This window comes from Hirundo rustica, chromosome 9 (assembly GCF_015227805.2).
Source record: "Hirundo rustica isolate bHirRus1 chromosome 9, bHirRus1.pri.v3, whole genome shotgun sequence".
Taxonomy (NCBI): Eukaryota; Metazoa; Chordata; class Aves; order Passeriformes; family Hirundinidae; genus Hirundo; species Hirundo rustica.
Genome location: NC_053458.1, coordinates 9,174,960 through 9,189,755, shown reverse-complemented (window position 1 = coordinate 9,189,755; position 14,796 = coordinate 9,174,960). Strand labels below are relative to the sequence as shown.

Here is a 14,796-nt window from a genome sequence, read left to right as displayed (position 1 = left end):
GCCAGTCCAAGCCCTGACGCGTGGTTTCGGTGCCGTTTGTTGCCGTGAGCTGCGGCCCATGGTGTGCGCTGTGTAATGTTGTATTTTGGGCTGGAAAACGTGATGTAATGCACAAAACGTGGAGTAGATACTCCAGCTTACTAAAATACTTATATATATATATTATATATATACACACATGGGCGTGGGCGCTGAAAATATTCTGAGGAAAAGTGTGAATTCTTTCCTGTTTTGAGATGTATTCCGGAATTATTTCAGGTCAAGTAACCAAAATCCATAATCTTATGGAAAGCCCTGAGGTTAAGTGATATGAAAGGTTAGTGGGAAGCTTCTGGTCACATATATTCTTGACAGGTTAATGCACAAATGTGACCTGGGTCCTTAGCTTTGCTTACCAAGGAATAAGCTTCTGTTGCCCAGTCAGAAGGGCTGGTGGGGGAGGGAAAATAATTTGCTGTATTCGAGAATTTTGCTTAAAGTTTAAGGGGCTTTTAGCTTTATTTCCTTCTGCAGTAGCTCTAATTTGAAATAAATCCAAAGGCTTTTTATTTTGCTGACTAGTAAGGGATTTTCAAGCTGAAGAGAAAAGAAAGGCTGGAAGATCTAAAAAGCATGAAATGCATCATTCGCTGATTCATGACCTGTGGGTCGAAAGACTCATATATACTGGATATTTAGAGAAACAGGGCTGCCTCTTAGTTAAACAGCTGAGGGTTTTCTCCCCACTTGGTTTTATATCTTAGAATAGTTGCAAATGGCATTTTTATTGTCATGCAACTTCTGCTGAGGTAGAAAATGAATTGAAACAATAAATTTTTTTTGCTTTGAACTTGTAGTATGTTTAGGGTAGCACTGGGTGGACAGATACACTGTTAACTATTCTCATCTCACACACGTTTTTCTGGAGGCTGTGGCACTTGGCCACCATGAAGGTGAGGTTTCTTAGGAAAGAGTGGTTCCAGGCAGTTTGGCTGGTACTGGGAATATGAGGGGATGCCCTGGGACTAAGCTATCCATGGCATTTCAGAATTTATGTGATGGCAGACATAAATTCAGTAGAGTGCAGAGAAAGGTCTGAGAATTAAATCCATGTCCTCTGAATATTTTGAATGGTATTGGCAAGAGGCTGGGTATTCGTTTTCTGTATTTTAAGTATCTCTGTAGCTAAGCAGATGATCTAAGAGTATGATCCTGAATTTAGTTTCTAAAAAGTCAGTAAATTATAGAAGATATCTGCGGCATATTCCATAGGTTCATCTGACCTTCAGTACAGATACGGTTTTAGTGTTGCTGTTTAAAATTCTTCACTGATGAGTTTGGGAAACAAGTTCAGATGTAATCATTTCTAGACAGAGAAATTGAGAAGTGCTGTTTTTAATAACCATTTACAGTGATATGGTGAAAAGAAGGAAATTATTTTTCCTGACAGATTCTGATAGGAGAAAGAGAAGCTTAGCATGGGGTGGTTTTTTTTTCTCCTAATCACCATGAAAAATTCCTTCCTGTTAATCTGATGGATGGATTACAGTTTGTCCTTGCACGGCCAGGTTGTACTTTCCATCAGAACTGGAGATTCCAGCCCTCATTATATCATTTCTGTAATGCAAATGGTTATGTATAGAAGGAGATTTAATTAATCCCCTGCTGGTTGGTAGTATACCCTAAAGCAAACATAGTCAGCAAAGGAAAAAAAAATTAAAACAAGAGTGCATGGTACCAGGTCACTGACTGTCAGTGAAATTTCATCATCTGTGAAATATTAACTTATTAACCGAAATGTATTTGCTCTCATAGCTGTAAAAATATTTGTCTATTGTCCCAACTGGTATGACAGTGAGCTACCTTGCGAGGGAGCCAAGGTCAAAAGCAATCTCAGGAATCATGCTGTCTGCTCTGGCAAAAATATGGAACATCCTGTGTGGCGATGGTTCTCATTTTAATTTGCAAGGACTCCATTTAAGCTGCCATCAGTGCAGGCTCCAGCATCCAACTTTGCCTGTGGGTCTGTGCCATATGCGCAGATCCATATTCAAGGACAAATTACAAGACGGAGAGAAAGTGACAAATTTGAGTGATGGGTTCCTGTTTTTTTACACTTTTATAACATAACGTGTCTGCTGGCACGATGTGGGTTGTATTGTAGGTCAATGAACAAGTCGATTTCCAGATTTTATTTCCATTCCGTATTGTGTGCACGCACCTATGCAAAAAGCCAGCGCTCTTCCTGCTGCCTGAAACCTTCCTGGTTTCAGATGCAGTTTCTGTATATGAAAATTATATAAAAACCGACTGAATAAAATTTTCAGTATCTGTGTACGAAGCAACATATTTTGCAAACAGAAAAATGATCTTTAAAATGGCTGGTATTTTTTCTCTTTTAGCCTCCTTGCTGCCTGTAAAATGAGGATCGAGTCCTATTGTGAAACCTCTGCTGTAGCACGATACGGTGTCCAACTGATTTTATAGCCTCGTGATTGAGGTGATGAACTTAAGATAAAAGGAAATATAAGGAACTCTCTTGAAGGCAGTTATTTGAGTCAGCTTTTTGTAAATTCCATGATGCTGAATTTCTTTCCCAAGGTTCCTTTTTAACTGCTCGTCTGAAAATCTGCTGCTTCTTTTGTTATGTAGAGATCAAGTCGCATGTTTAATAATTACGCCTTGAAATGTGGAACTGGTGCAAAAAATTAACTTTCAGAACAGTCTGTTCTTGTCATTTGGGTACTGCAAGATTTAATACACCCCTTATTTTTTAGGATCTGTGAAAGTAGTTCTTTATTTCCACTTCTGAAAGTTCTCTGTGAATAATGTGCACCAATATTTTAAAACGTTCTTATGCTATTTAGTACTTCATATAAATCAAATATAAATGTAAGCCTCTGTTTTGAGGGTTATATTGTTGACCTAGAGAGCAGGTGGCACGGAGGCTGGCTGGAGTAATAATGGTAGTATAAATATAGCTGCTGGCAGCACAAGTGCTCAGGGAGGCAGATGTGCTGTTGGAAGGGGCAGTTTGGAGCCTTGCAGGTTCATGTGTTGTTCTCATCAGAAGGGTGGTCTTTAATGAAAAATGTCTTTCTGGATAAACTAGCATATTGAAAGGATTACAGCTGCACCCTGTAAATAGTGTTTCGGACCAAGTAGTCACAGCTCAGCACTCTTTTATTAGTTATCTCACCTCTTAAAACGTGATTTATTTTTTCAGGATGCATGGATGTGTAATGCCAAACTCCTTTGTGGTGTGAGTGGAAACCAGTTAAATCATACCACCTACCTCAAAATTTACTAACTAAAACATTTAATCTCTACTACAAATGATACAATATATGATTTGGAGTAGACTTTAGCCTTTATAGGGTGCTTTTGAAATGCTGTTGGACTTTTCCCTTACATTTTTGGTAATTATCGACTCACTGTTTTTGTAGTGCTGCTTCATACCTTTGAAATCACCCTGTCATTCTGAGATACAAACTCTCAGTTGGTCCCATTGCACACACTGAAGCATTGAGCCGTCTTAAGACCCAGCTGAGTCTCGGCCCTGTGAGTGTATTCCCATCTCTGGGAGGCATTTTCCTTGTCCACTTGATCCCCTGGAGGTCTGCAGCGTTCTCCTGACAGTGGGCATCCACAAATAGGAAATATCTCAGCAGTTGTCTGCAGTCTGCTCCCTCCTTCTTTCCATCTCCGGGCATTTCTCTTTGGGATGTAACTTCTTCACACCCAAAGTGGTGATTTGGGAAAAGCAAATCTCATCATTGCATTGCTCGTGGCTGTGCAATGTCCATCTTTGGTGCTTTTTCCTTGGCCCCACCACTCATGGCCTGTTTTAGGGGATTATAGGGGCTGTTACCAGCTCTGAGCTGGGAGGGTGCTTTGTCATTTCTCCAGAGGACAGGAAAAGTGCTGTAGAGGCTGGGATGTGATGGGCTGTGCGGCTGTTAGGGCTTGTGAAGGGGATTTTAAGACTAACATGAAATGAGGCCTAGTGGAACAACAGGTATAAAAATTGATTGTTTTGATTGTGCTCTTTGTTGTCAAGACCACAGTAGTATTAAATGTGAACTACTGCCTATTGATTCCTCAGCTGCACTGTGTTTGTCAAGGTGGAGGTGCAGAATGAAGACAATTCCTACATGGATAGGATAATATTTCAATTGCATTGAGATGTCATCTGCTAGGACTTTGTTCCTTCCTTATTTGGAAACTTGGTTTCCAAGGGATGCTTTCAGGAACAAAGCCCCAGGCAGTCCTCCTCCTAACCTTGCATGCATTTAATCCTGAATTACCTACATTATAGGAAGTATTAAAGGTCATATTTTTTGAGTAAAGCAAAATCCTTTCTGTAAAGGAAAGGATTTGTCTGTTCCTATTCCTGGACCATGTTTCTTGTGATGTATGTCTGGTAATTACAAGTCACAATTACCAGAGCTGTGCTGCTGCAAGGGAGTGTTCTCTCTTTGAATGACTTTTCAGTTCTAATGACTAGAGCAAAGCTCATAAAAATGAACCCTAGAAGTTAAAAAACTAGAAGGTAGTTAGAGAGATTTAAAGGTCACTGTTTCGCTTTTCCATCTAATACTATGAAATTCCAGAGCTTTATACATACATTCTAAAAATTTCTGGGGCTTACTGTGTTGGAATGAACAGAAGTACATCATTTGAACAGAAAAAGTGCCTTCTGCCAAGAGGTGCCATCTTCTTTAAAAAGCATAAATTAAATACAGCTTCTCCTATGATGAAAGAGATTTATATGCCTGTCTAAGTAACCCACTATCCACAGATGCAGAATAACATATAATACCTATATCTTACCTGTTTTTTTATTAATTTGCAGTAGCAAAAAGCTGTCCCTGCTACTTAGGCTTGACAGTTGTAAACTTAATTCTTTCTAACAAATGAGATTGGAAGAAGCACCTTTTTTAGAATATAAACCACACAACCTGTTATAGATGCTAATGATTTATTATCTTACGCACTTGAAGTGTTTTGATTAGATCTTGACAAGTTTGTCTGACGACAGGAATTTTATTTCTCGATGCTGTAAGCTGTCAGCCTTGCGATAATTCACACATGGAATTTGCTTGGTACTGTTAAACTATAATGAAATTTCAAATTATGGAGAACTCATACTTGAAAAGAATAATGGCATGTAAGAGTTACTTCTTTATTTATTACTTATTAGTGGCTGTAACTTTTTGGTATCTTTGAAGAACTTTAAGCCAAATCCCATGTGTTACTGATCAGACCAGTCGCTGCCTGTCAATAACATTGTTAGTCTTGTCAGTCAACACAAACACTGTAGCTAAAGATGGAAAAGAGATTACTTTACCAATGTTATGGATTTGATTTTTTCAATATTTAGTGAGAAAACGGATTTTTTTTTTTTTTTCTCGGCGGGGATGAGAAGCACATCCCGTAGATCAGCACCCTGACATCCTGTTGGTTTTGGCTGCTCTGGTGCTTGCTGGGCTCTGGCGAACGGGGATGAGCACAGGCGGGGATGAGCGCAGCCCAGCCGGGGATGAGCGCAGCCCAGCCGGGGATGGGCACAGCCCAGCCGGGGATGGGCACAGCACAGCCGGGGATGAACACAGCACAACCGGGGATGGGCACAGCCCAGCTGGGGATGGGCACAGGCGGGGATGAGCACAGCACAGCCGGGGATGGGCACAGCCCAGCTGGGGATGGGCACAGGCGGGGATGAGCACAGCACAGCCGGGGATGGGCACAGCCCAGCCGGGGATGGGCACAGCACAGCCGGGGATGAGTACAGCCCAGCCGGGGATGAGCAGAGCCGGGGATGGGCACAGCCCAGCTGGGGATGGGCACAGCCCAGCCGGGGATGAGCACAGCACAACCGGGGATGGGCACAGCCCAGCCGGGGATGGGCACAGCACAGCCGGGGATGAGTACAGCCCAGCCGGGGATGAGCAGAGCCGGGGATGGGCACAGCCCAGCCGGGGATGAGTACAGCCCAGCCGGGGATGAGCACAGCACAACCGGGGATGGGCACAGCCCAGCCGGGGATGGGCACAGCCCAGCCGGGGATGGGCACAGCCTAGCCGGGGATGAGCACAGCACAACCGGGGATGGGCACAGCACAGCCGGGGATGGGCACAGCCCAGCCGGGGATGAGCGCAGCCCGAGCTCCCGTCCGTGCCGTTTGAAGCCCTCAGGATCGGGGGCGGCGGCCGGACCGGGGCGGCGGCCGCGGCTGCCACCTGGCGGTGCCCAGCGGGAGCGCAGCCCCGCAGCCGGGCGGGGCCGGGCACTGCGGAGCGGGGCTGGGGCGGACAGTGCCGGGAGTGGGCAGTGCTGAGGGTGGGCAGTGCCGGGAGTGGACAGTGCTGAGGGTGGGCAGTGCCGGGAGTGGACAGTGCTGAGGGTGGGCAGTGCCGGGAGTGGACAGTGCTGAGGGTGGGCAGTGCTGAGGGTGGGCAGTGCCGGGAGTGGACAGTGCTGAGGGTGGACAGTGCTGAGGGTGGGCAGTGCCAGGAGTGGACAGTGCTGAGGGTGGGCAGTGCCGGGAGTGGACAGTGCCGGGAGTGGACAGTGCTGAGGGTGGGCAGTGCCGGGAGTGGACAGTGCCGGGAGTGGACAGTGCCGGGAGTGGACAGTGCTGAGGGTGGACAGTGCTGAAGGTGGACAGTGCTGAGGGTGGACAGTGCTGGGAGTGGACAGTGCTGAGGGTGGGCAGTGCTGAGGGTGGGCAGTGCTGAGGGTGGACAGTGCCGGGAGTGGACAGTGCTGGGGGTGGGCAGTGCCTGGGGATGCTCTGTATCCAGCCTGGGCAGTGCCGGGAGATGCACCGTGTCCGGTCTGGGCAGTGCCAAGGGCGGACAGTGCCGGGGGAGGCTCTGTGTCCAGCCTGGGCAGTGCCAAGGAAGGCTCTATGTCCAGCAGTGCCCGCGCCTGGGATGCCCCCAGGCTATCGACTGCAATAAAAACAGCAAAATCCCCTGTCTGCCTTTGCTTGTGCTGCTGGAACGCAAAATGCTGCTGAGAAGTGGAAGTTGTGTTTGGCCTCGAATTTTTTGTGATAATTCATAACACAACTAACGCGTATGTCTAAAAAAATACCCCAAATCACCCCTAAAATCCACTCTATGGCATTAATTCTTCCTTTTGATGAGAGTATGAGACCATACTGCAGCAGCTGCAGGCACACCACATTCCACACTTCTGGAAGTGGTTCGGTCTGATGCTGATGAGGTATGTAGGACAGAATTAATTACTGCCTTATATGTGCTCAGGCTTGAATTTCAAAGTTATGTTTGCTCTGTTGAGTGCTTATGATCTTTTGACTCCAAAAGCAATGATTGTTTAGGCAAAATGAGCAACTTTCTTACCCCAGACTGTGCATTGTGAATGTGCAGCAGCAGAGCTGTGCAGTTCTACACTGAGCATGCGCTGGGAAATGGCCAGCTCTTTATTCATTCCACCTCAGAAATTTATTGATAAATAAATTAGTAATATGTAATAAAATGTAAAATTAACTCAAGGTTTTCATTCTTTTTTTTTTTTTTTTCCCAGAAAGAGCTCAGTCTCCCCAGAAGAGGAAGCTTGTAAGTATAATTATTCTTTATTCATCCCTTGGTTTGTTTTGAACATATATAGCTGTTCAGTTGTGGAAGTAATTTAGATGGGCAGATGCTCTGTTTTCTCTGTTAAGCATTTTCAAGAATCTGTCACGGGCTTGGAAACAGCTAGCTTGGATTTCTCTGAGACTGAAGCCTCTATTCATTTCTTTAAGTGTAGCAGGAAGAGCAGTGGTAGTGTAATCTTACTTCTAATTACCAGCTTGAGCTGATCCTTATATGGAAGTAGCTGCGGTGTTGAGTGTTGCCACTCCAACATCGCTGAAGTGACTCCAGAGGAGTCACTGACTATTTATGCAATATGGACAGCTTTGATCACTGCTCTTCAAACAGTCTGTTGACAGAAGTCTAAGCACACAGCTCCTGGGCCACACAGGTCAGGTGTTTGTGGAGCAGGCAGCCCAATAGAGGTATTTCAATAAAGTAGGGCATGTCAGGAAAAGTAGGCTTTTAAAACCGTGATTTAAACAAATGGCAAAATTTTTAATGCATTATGATGCTTAAAGAATTTTAGTGAACTAACTTGTGTTTCAATGGCATTATGAGAGCTTAGCTTCTGCTATGCTTACAGATTTATGGTGGAAGAAATTGCATTATTGATTGCATTATATAAAAGAGAAAGCTTTTGTACTGCCAGCTATTGCATTATGATTTAAAATTGTTTCCCAAAGCTTGTGGACTACAGACATGAAACTCACAAAAGCTTATAACCTTTCTTCCTCAGATTTCTGGTTCTAATGAGAAATTATTTTCAGTCTTTCAATGTGAGCTATCCCCTTTATATAAGAAACAAAGTGTGTTTGGAAAATGCTGTGTAGAGCTAGTGATTCAGGGCTGAACAATACAGAGGATCAAAAGGTCTTTTTTTGAAAGTGGGGCATGACCAGACCTTTTGGTTTAGTTCATATGACAATGATAAACCAGTCAGGGAGTTATTTAAAGAACATGAAGCACTGACTGATTTTGGGTTTTTTTAACCAGTATGCCTCAAAGGCTGGCTTAACAGGATTTGAGAGATTTCCAAGGCAGGTGGTGTTCATCATTTGAAGATTATGAAGGTTCTTTGATCAAATAGTGGAGCAGTGAGTTACCAGTAAGTTTTTTGTTTAATGTAACTTCGATATTTTTGCACAAAACTTTTGGAATTGAAACTGAAGATGCCAGAGATATTCCAGCTCATTCCAGCATGGAGGTGGGTACGACACAAGACTATTTACGTGTTTTAATTTGAGATATCTGAGATACAAATGAAGTGCTTCAGATGTGTAGTGTTTTAATTACTGGTAACTAAACCAAATGACTGAATATTTTATTTCTGTATTACTTAACTCCTGCAATTTTCATTACTTCACTTTAGTTTTCTTCCACAAGTAAGTGCCTTTTAAGCTGTCACTATGTGAACAAATTTAGCAACCTGTGTCAAGAAGATCCAAGCCATAAATTTTAAGCACAAGGTTGCAGCTATTAGTGAGACTAAAAATCAATGAAGAACTGAAATGTCTTAGTTGCCTGTGTTATCTAGCTGATTATTTGTAGTTTCTGGAATTACAGATTCTATAGTCAAATCAAGTACCAAGTATAGTCCAGAACCAAATGATGTCTTGTTGTTTGAGAAGTTTTAACTGTTCATGAAGTCAGTAGTGCGTTGTGGCTGATGTAGAGCTGTGTTGATGCTGTACTATGAAATGTACAGGCTCACTGAAAAGGCCCTTGTGGAGTTGATCTGCATGATTTTGCATATCCCAATATCAGAGTGCTTACTTGATTAAAAAAAAAAATCCTCTTAGTTTTTGAATTAGAAATCAGAGAAATTTATGTCAAGGGGATAATTATAATATATGCATGCAATACATGGTAAAAAAGTACCTATACTATGTATAAATTTGTTCAACCATTCTGTCAAAAAGGGTGGCATTGCAACTGTAGGCAGTTTTTAGTTCTTCTGGAGGCTTTTCCTCTGCTGGAATCAACCTCATAAACAAAAAAAAATCCTGAAAATAAAATTTATTCTGAAAAGCTGCTGCTGTGCTGTGGCTGATGAGCAGAGATAGTTACGGGTGTAGCCATGTCCTGATTCATTGGCTGTCACTCACTGACTTTTGTTCACCGACAGAAGCAGGAGTGGACAGGTGGATGAAGTACCTGGCTTGGAGCCAGAAACCCTCAAGAGGTGCATCCATTTTCTGCACAAACTCCAGCCTTTGTAGCAGTTCAGTAGCAATTGAATTATGTACAAAAATCAGCCACTCAGCATTTTTTGTGTGCTAGTCTGGAGGCTGGGGTGCACTTACTTCTGTAAAAAATCATATTTGAGGAGGCAGTAATTATTTCCATCCTGCCAGAAACAGAATGAGGGCTTGACTGTTGCTGCTGGTTTGGTGATTGCTTTGCTGGATTGTTGAGTTAGAAAGGTTTTTAGCCTGCGGATCAGCTCGGGTATTTGTCTTTGCTGAATGGAAAAGGATGAGCTATTCCTGACAATGCTTTTAACTTTTTCTTTGTTTGAATCTCAATACTTCATATTTCCTGGGTCAGTATGAGTAATCTCTATTGCAGGTATTAATTATAAGCAGGGACAACAACAGTTGCTGTGCTTATTTGTGCTAAAGAAAAGGAGTGGAATTATATGTCTCACTGTTTATGTCAGGAGAACATGAGAAATTTTGTCACCTAAAGAAGGTCTTGGGTGGGAGTCGAAGGAAATGAATGGTGGGATGGAGCCTGTGAAGTCTGTTGATGAGTGTTGATGACTGTTTCCATATTAGCAGAAGGAAACACAGGCACACTGTAAAGGATGGCTTTGCACGGGTATCTTGCAATCCTAATTTTGAAATAGTCAGCTCAGAGCGAGTAGACATGTAAAACAGATGGGGGAGTTGTATGCAGGGTGACATTAAGAGAAATGCCTGATAATTTAGATACCATTTTGTTGTTAATGTGCTTAAAGTGTTTGTGTTTCTATAGGGGGTTATGTTTAATGCACTAAAGGAGATGATACTTGGCTGAGTTGTAGGCAGCTAAGAGACTGAACAGTTAGAGAACAGGAATAAGTAGTTATATTTTGTCTCTTGTGTGGTTCAATAATCAGAGTTCAAAGTTTTCCTTTAATGAATTATGCATATAAATGTATTGGTTATGTTTTCCCCCATGCTTTGTTCACAAAAGAAATAATTACTATTCATGAACATTTTCTTTAGTTTCAAATAGTGAATGTGGAGTGATAGACTCAAACTTTGATCTCCAGCCTATTAGTTGAAGTGGTTTAATTATTTTCAGCCATTATCCTGTTCTGTTCTCTGTACAGAGATTGGTTTTTGTATTGTTGGCTGCAGCTTTCACATGGTTTTGATGTGCACCTGCACATGAATTGCAGCAGGGACATTCCAGACTTGAAAGGACAAAGGTGGGGACTTTGCAGCAGGGGCATCCCGTGGTGAAGCACCTCTGTGTGTTCATGTGTTTAGGAGCAGCTCAGCGCCCAGAAGACCAGGCTGCAAACTGCTTTTCACTGTGGCTGCACTGTGCCCAGCACCAGCCTGGAGCTTGCTATTGCTTCTGCTTGCCTCCTTGGCTGAGCAGTAGTCACTAAATCCAGTTGGGGTTGCCCTTGAGCCATCTGGTTTCTTGTTCAGTACCCCAATAATAGTAAATAATAAATTCAGTTCTTTATAGCATGAACGTTATCGACCTGTTCAGGCTTTTAAATGAAAAATGTGGGTTTATATTTTAAATCCTCATGGTTTCTAAGGCAGGGTTCATGTAATTTTTGTGCTATCTAAATGTAAAATTTTCAAAAAAGAAAACACAGCTTTCCCGTATTATTTCCAAATTTGAAAAGAGTAATTTCCTCAGCAAACTATATTTGCTAAACCGGTTTCTAACTTCAGCTGTAAGGGTTTTTTTTTGTTAATTATTTCCTGCTATCAACCATCTGTATCAAATATACTTTAAAAGGCTGTATACAAATGGAAAAAGAAAATGGAGGCATAAGAAACATGAAAAAATACTTTTAATCCAGAATATATCCAGTAAAAATACACATTTATATGAACCAAATATTTCAGGTTGTTGTTTTGATGGTGGTTGATGCTAGTAAAGAGCAGTATTTACCTGAAGTTTTTATGTCTATCTCTGAAATATGGTAAGCAACATAAAAGTGTTTGCTGAAGACATGTGCAAGCCTTTTATGGTGGTCTTTATTCCTTCTAATCACCTTTTAAGGCAGCTTATGTCCCCTGTGGGACTTGTTTTCTCTCATTCTCTCCCTCCTTCTCTGCACTACCATTCTGATTTAAACCTCTGAAGATTCTTAGTTTCTGCTGCCCTAGACATTTCTGAGGGGCTTTCATTAAACAAGTCTTCATCATAATTTGTTAAATTTACCCTCGGCTTCTTGACAGTAAAATAACACACAAACACACCAAGGAATTTCTTTGGGGGGGATATGCTGAACTACTCATATTCTTTTTAATGTTTAGACCTTGGAAACAATAAGAAGTTTGATGGCAGGAAGGAAAATTTCTGGCCTTTAGTGCTGGTTTACATCTTTGTGCTGCCATGCTCAGGTGCTGTGGGAATTTCCTCTGTATCTGCAGAGAAATGGAGTATATAATTCAGTTTCTGCTCGTCTTGGCGGGTGAGTGTGTCTGCTGCTGATGGATCGATGCCGTTTCCCTGCCAGGAGCGAGTGCCATTGTCCGAGAGTGGGAAAGCCAAAGTGCAGGAAGTGGATGAGAAATGGTTCTGAAAAGGAGTAGGGGATTTTGCTGCTTTTGCATCTATTTTGATTTGGATCTATTTGGAAATAAAGTAAGAAATAATGCCTCCAGTCAACACTTTCTGCTTGTGGTGCCTTATATAGATGGGGAGAGAAAGAGGTGCACTCTCCTGACCACCCCATCCTTCTCTGAGCTCGTAGAAGCAGCTCACAAGCAGTAGGTAAAAAATAACCTGCTGCTCTTAAGCTGCTCCATGGGGCTGGTTACAGGTGGAATGTGCTGAATTATTCTTGTGGGGCTCCACAGCGGTGCTGCTATTCCTGTATTAGACTTTAAAAATAATTTGAAAGCATTGTTTCTTTAAAAGAAGTGATTTGGTGAATCAGGAGTATTTTGGTGTTATGTATAGACTGTATTCTCAGAGACAAAAATTTTATGGAGGTTTTCATCGAGGATTTAAATGTGGAAAAAGTATTTTGTGCAGTTTTTATTGTCAAGTTTCCACTGCTTAATCCAGGCTCTCATTTAATAAGTGCGATAGAATTATATGTGGCATACCAAATTTGTACTTTTTGTTGCTTGCTGTGCTGTCTTACTCCAGAGGCACAGAGTGGGGGCAAGGGCTTTGGTTGTGTAAGGCACAGCCGCCCTGTCCCTTCTGGCTCAGCCTGGCTCTATTTTCCTGACTGCTGAGAGACTGGGATTTTGTAGTGTGGGGCTGCGATCAGAATCGTGGGAGGGTCTGAAGATCGGAGCTGTCACCTGGAACTTGACTCGGTTGATGAGTACTTGTGAATGGCAGCCTAAATGCAGCCTTTAGCACTTGGAAGCCCATCGAACATATATACATGGAAACTTTTTTTGGGAAAGTAACATTCTTACAACTACGCATTAAAAAAATGTTGGACATCATTTGGGGCAGTTTTGTTGACAGCGCAAAGTCGATTTTGAGCTGATTGCAGGTGCCGTTTGCAAGAAGTGCCAAGGGAACGTTTCCTCCTAATGAAGGTGTTCCCCCTTCCTCCCCTGCAGCGTCCGGCTCCCCAGGCTGCTGTGGGCGCCTCTGCTCTGTTCTCGGTGCCGGAATCCATAAAGTTCGTGTCTGGAACACAGCGTGGGAGTCACGGGAGGATGTTTAAAGCTGCAGGTTGTGCAGTTGAGGGGATTGATTTCTGCCCGAGGGCTGGTTCACGTGTCCCCGCGGGCCGGGAGCAGCTGCTCCCCGCACTCCGCTGAGGGCTCTGCCAGCCTTTGGGTGCGAGCGCTGCCTCTGCTCCATCGCCAGGCGAGTTTCCAGGCTGCTCCGTGAGATCCCTGCCAGAGCCCTCCCGGGTGTGCCTTTGGTTTGGTGAGGAGGGCTGCTCCGTGAGATCCCTGCCAGAGCCCTCCCGAGTGTGCCTTTGGTTTGGTGAGGAGGGCTGCTCCGTGAGATCCCTGCCAGAGCCCCCCCGAGTGTGCCTTTGGTTTGGTGAGGAGGGCTGCTCCCGCTCCCGGCAGCCCGGGGGCCGGGGCGGGTTTGCGGCGGCTCGGCAGCACCGCGTTGCTGGCGGTGTGACACGGGTCAGGTGGCCCCTCCGTGTCCTGGCACCTTCCTTTCCTTCTGCCGGGCTCCGTTTCCTTTCGCCGGATGCCGTGAATAGGCTCGCAGAAGATTTTTTTTTTTTTTTTTAAATCTGATTTTTTTTAAAATAAATAATCAGGTTTTTGACACGAGCTGTGTGATTAATCTGGACCATTACTGAACTCCCGAGGTCTCTCTGACACTGGGGGTATATGAAGAGCTCGGAATTGCACTGATTGTTCTGTGCTCTGCGTTGGAGTGATAACAGTGGCCTCTCCTTCCCGGCTCTAAGCCTCTTATGCTGGGATAGGCATATCAGTGTATCAGCACAATGATGAAGCGGAGGAAACAGAGGCTTGGAGCCCCATCTCTGCGGATCCAGTAAGGACTGTTGTGAAAAATAAATTGCACTTAATCATTTCAAATTGAAGCTATGAAGAAGGAAAACTGGCCGGAATTTTCTGCGGCCGATAGACATTGCTTTGATTTGTTAGAACTTTATCTGTTATGCTTATTTGGCTGTACATGAATTTTCATTTTGGAAGTTTTAGCATTTTAGTTTTGTGGAGTGTTAACCATGAAATATAGCCAAAAAAGAGCAATGTTTCAATGTTTTTAGCTGGGATACATTGTGGGTTTATTTTATCCCAAGTGTGAGTGTAGTAAAACTGAATGTTTGTAACTCTTGTCTTTCTAGTTTGATCATTCTTCAGATTCAAAAAGTACTTTTAATAATCTGTCAGAAAGCTGTCACAGTGTGAAAAATCTTCAGAAACCTTTGCTACCTTTGCTATCTTCTAGAATTAAGAATGCTATTGAAAACTTCTAGATTTGAAGCAAGAAGTCTTAATTTACATTGCCACATGTATTTCTACAAATGGAATTTTAACAAGCATTTCCTTTTAAATGCTTGTGTCCT

The 14,796-nt window shown here is 43.2% G+C and overlaps 1 protein-coding gene across 7 annotated transcripts in view; it reads left to right on the top strand.

Annotated features, from left to right (window-relative positions):
• MAST2 (microtubule associated serine/threonine kinase 2) overlaps positions 1-14,796 on the top strand; it is a 187,842-nt gene that overhangs the window by 73,566 nt on the left and 99,480 nt on the right. For 5 of the 7 annotated variants that reach the window (XM_040072321.1, XM_040072320.1, XM_040072322.1 and 2 more), the window contains one exon: positions 7,534-7,565. In XM_040072321.1, the coding sequence (XP_039928255.1) occupies positions 7,534-7,565 (32 nt within the window). Of the gene's footprint in view, positions 1-7,533; positions 7,566-14,038; positions 14,259-14,796 lie in introns of those variants that run through there. The other 2 variants (XM_040072324.2, XM_040072323.2) reach the window with 1 other exon arrangement.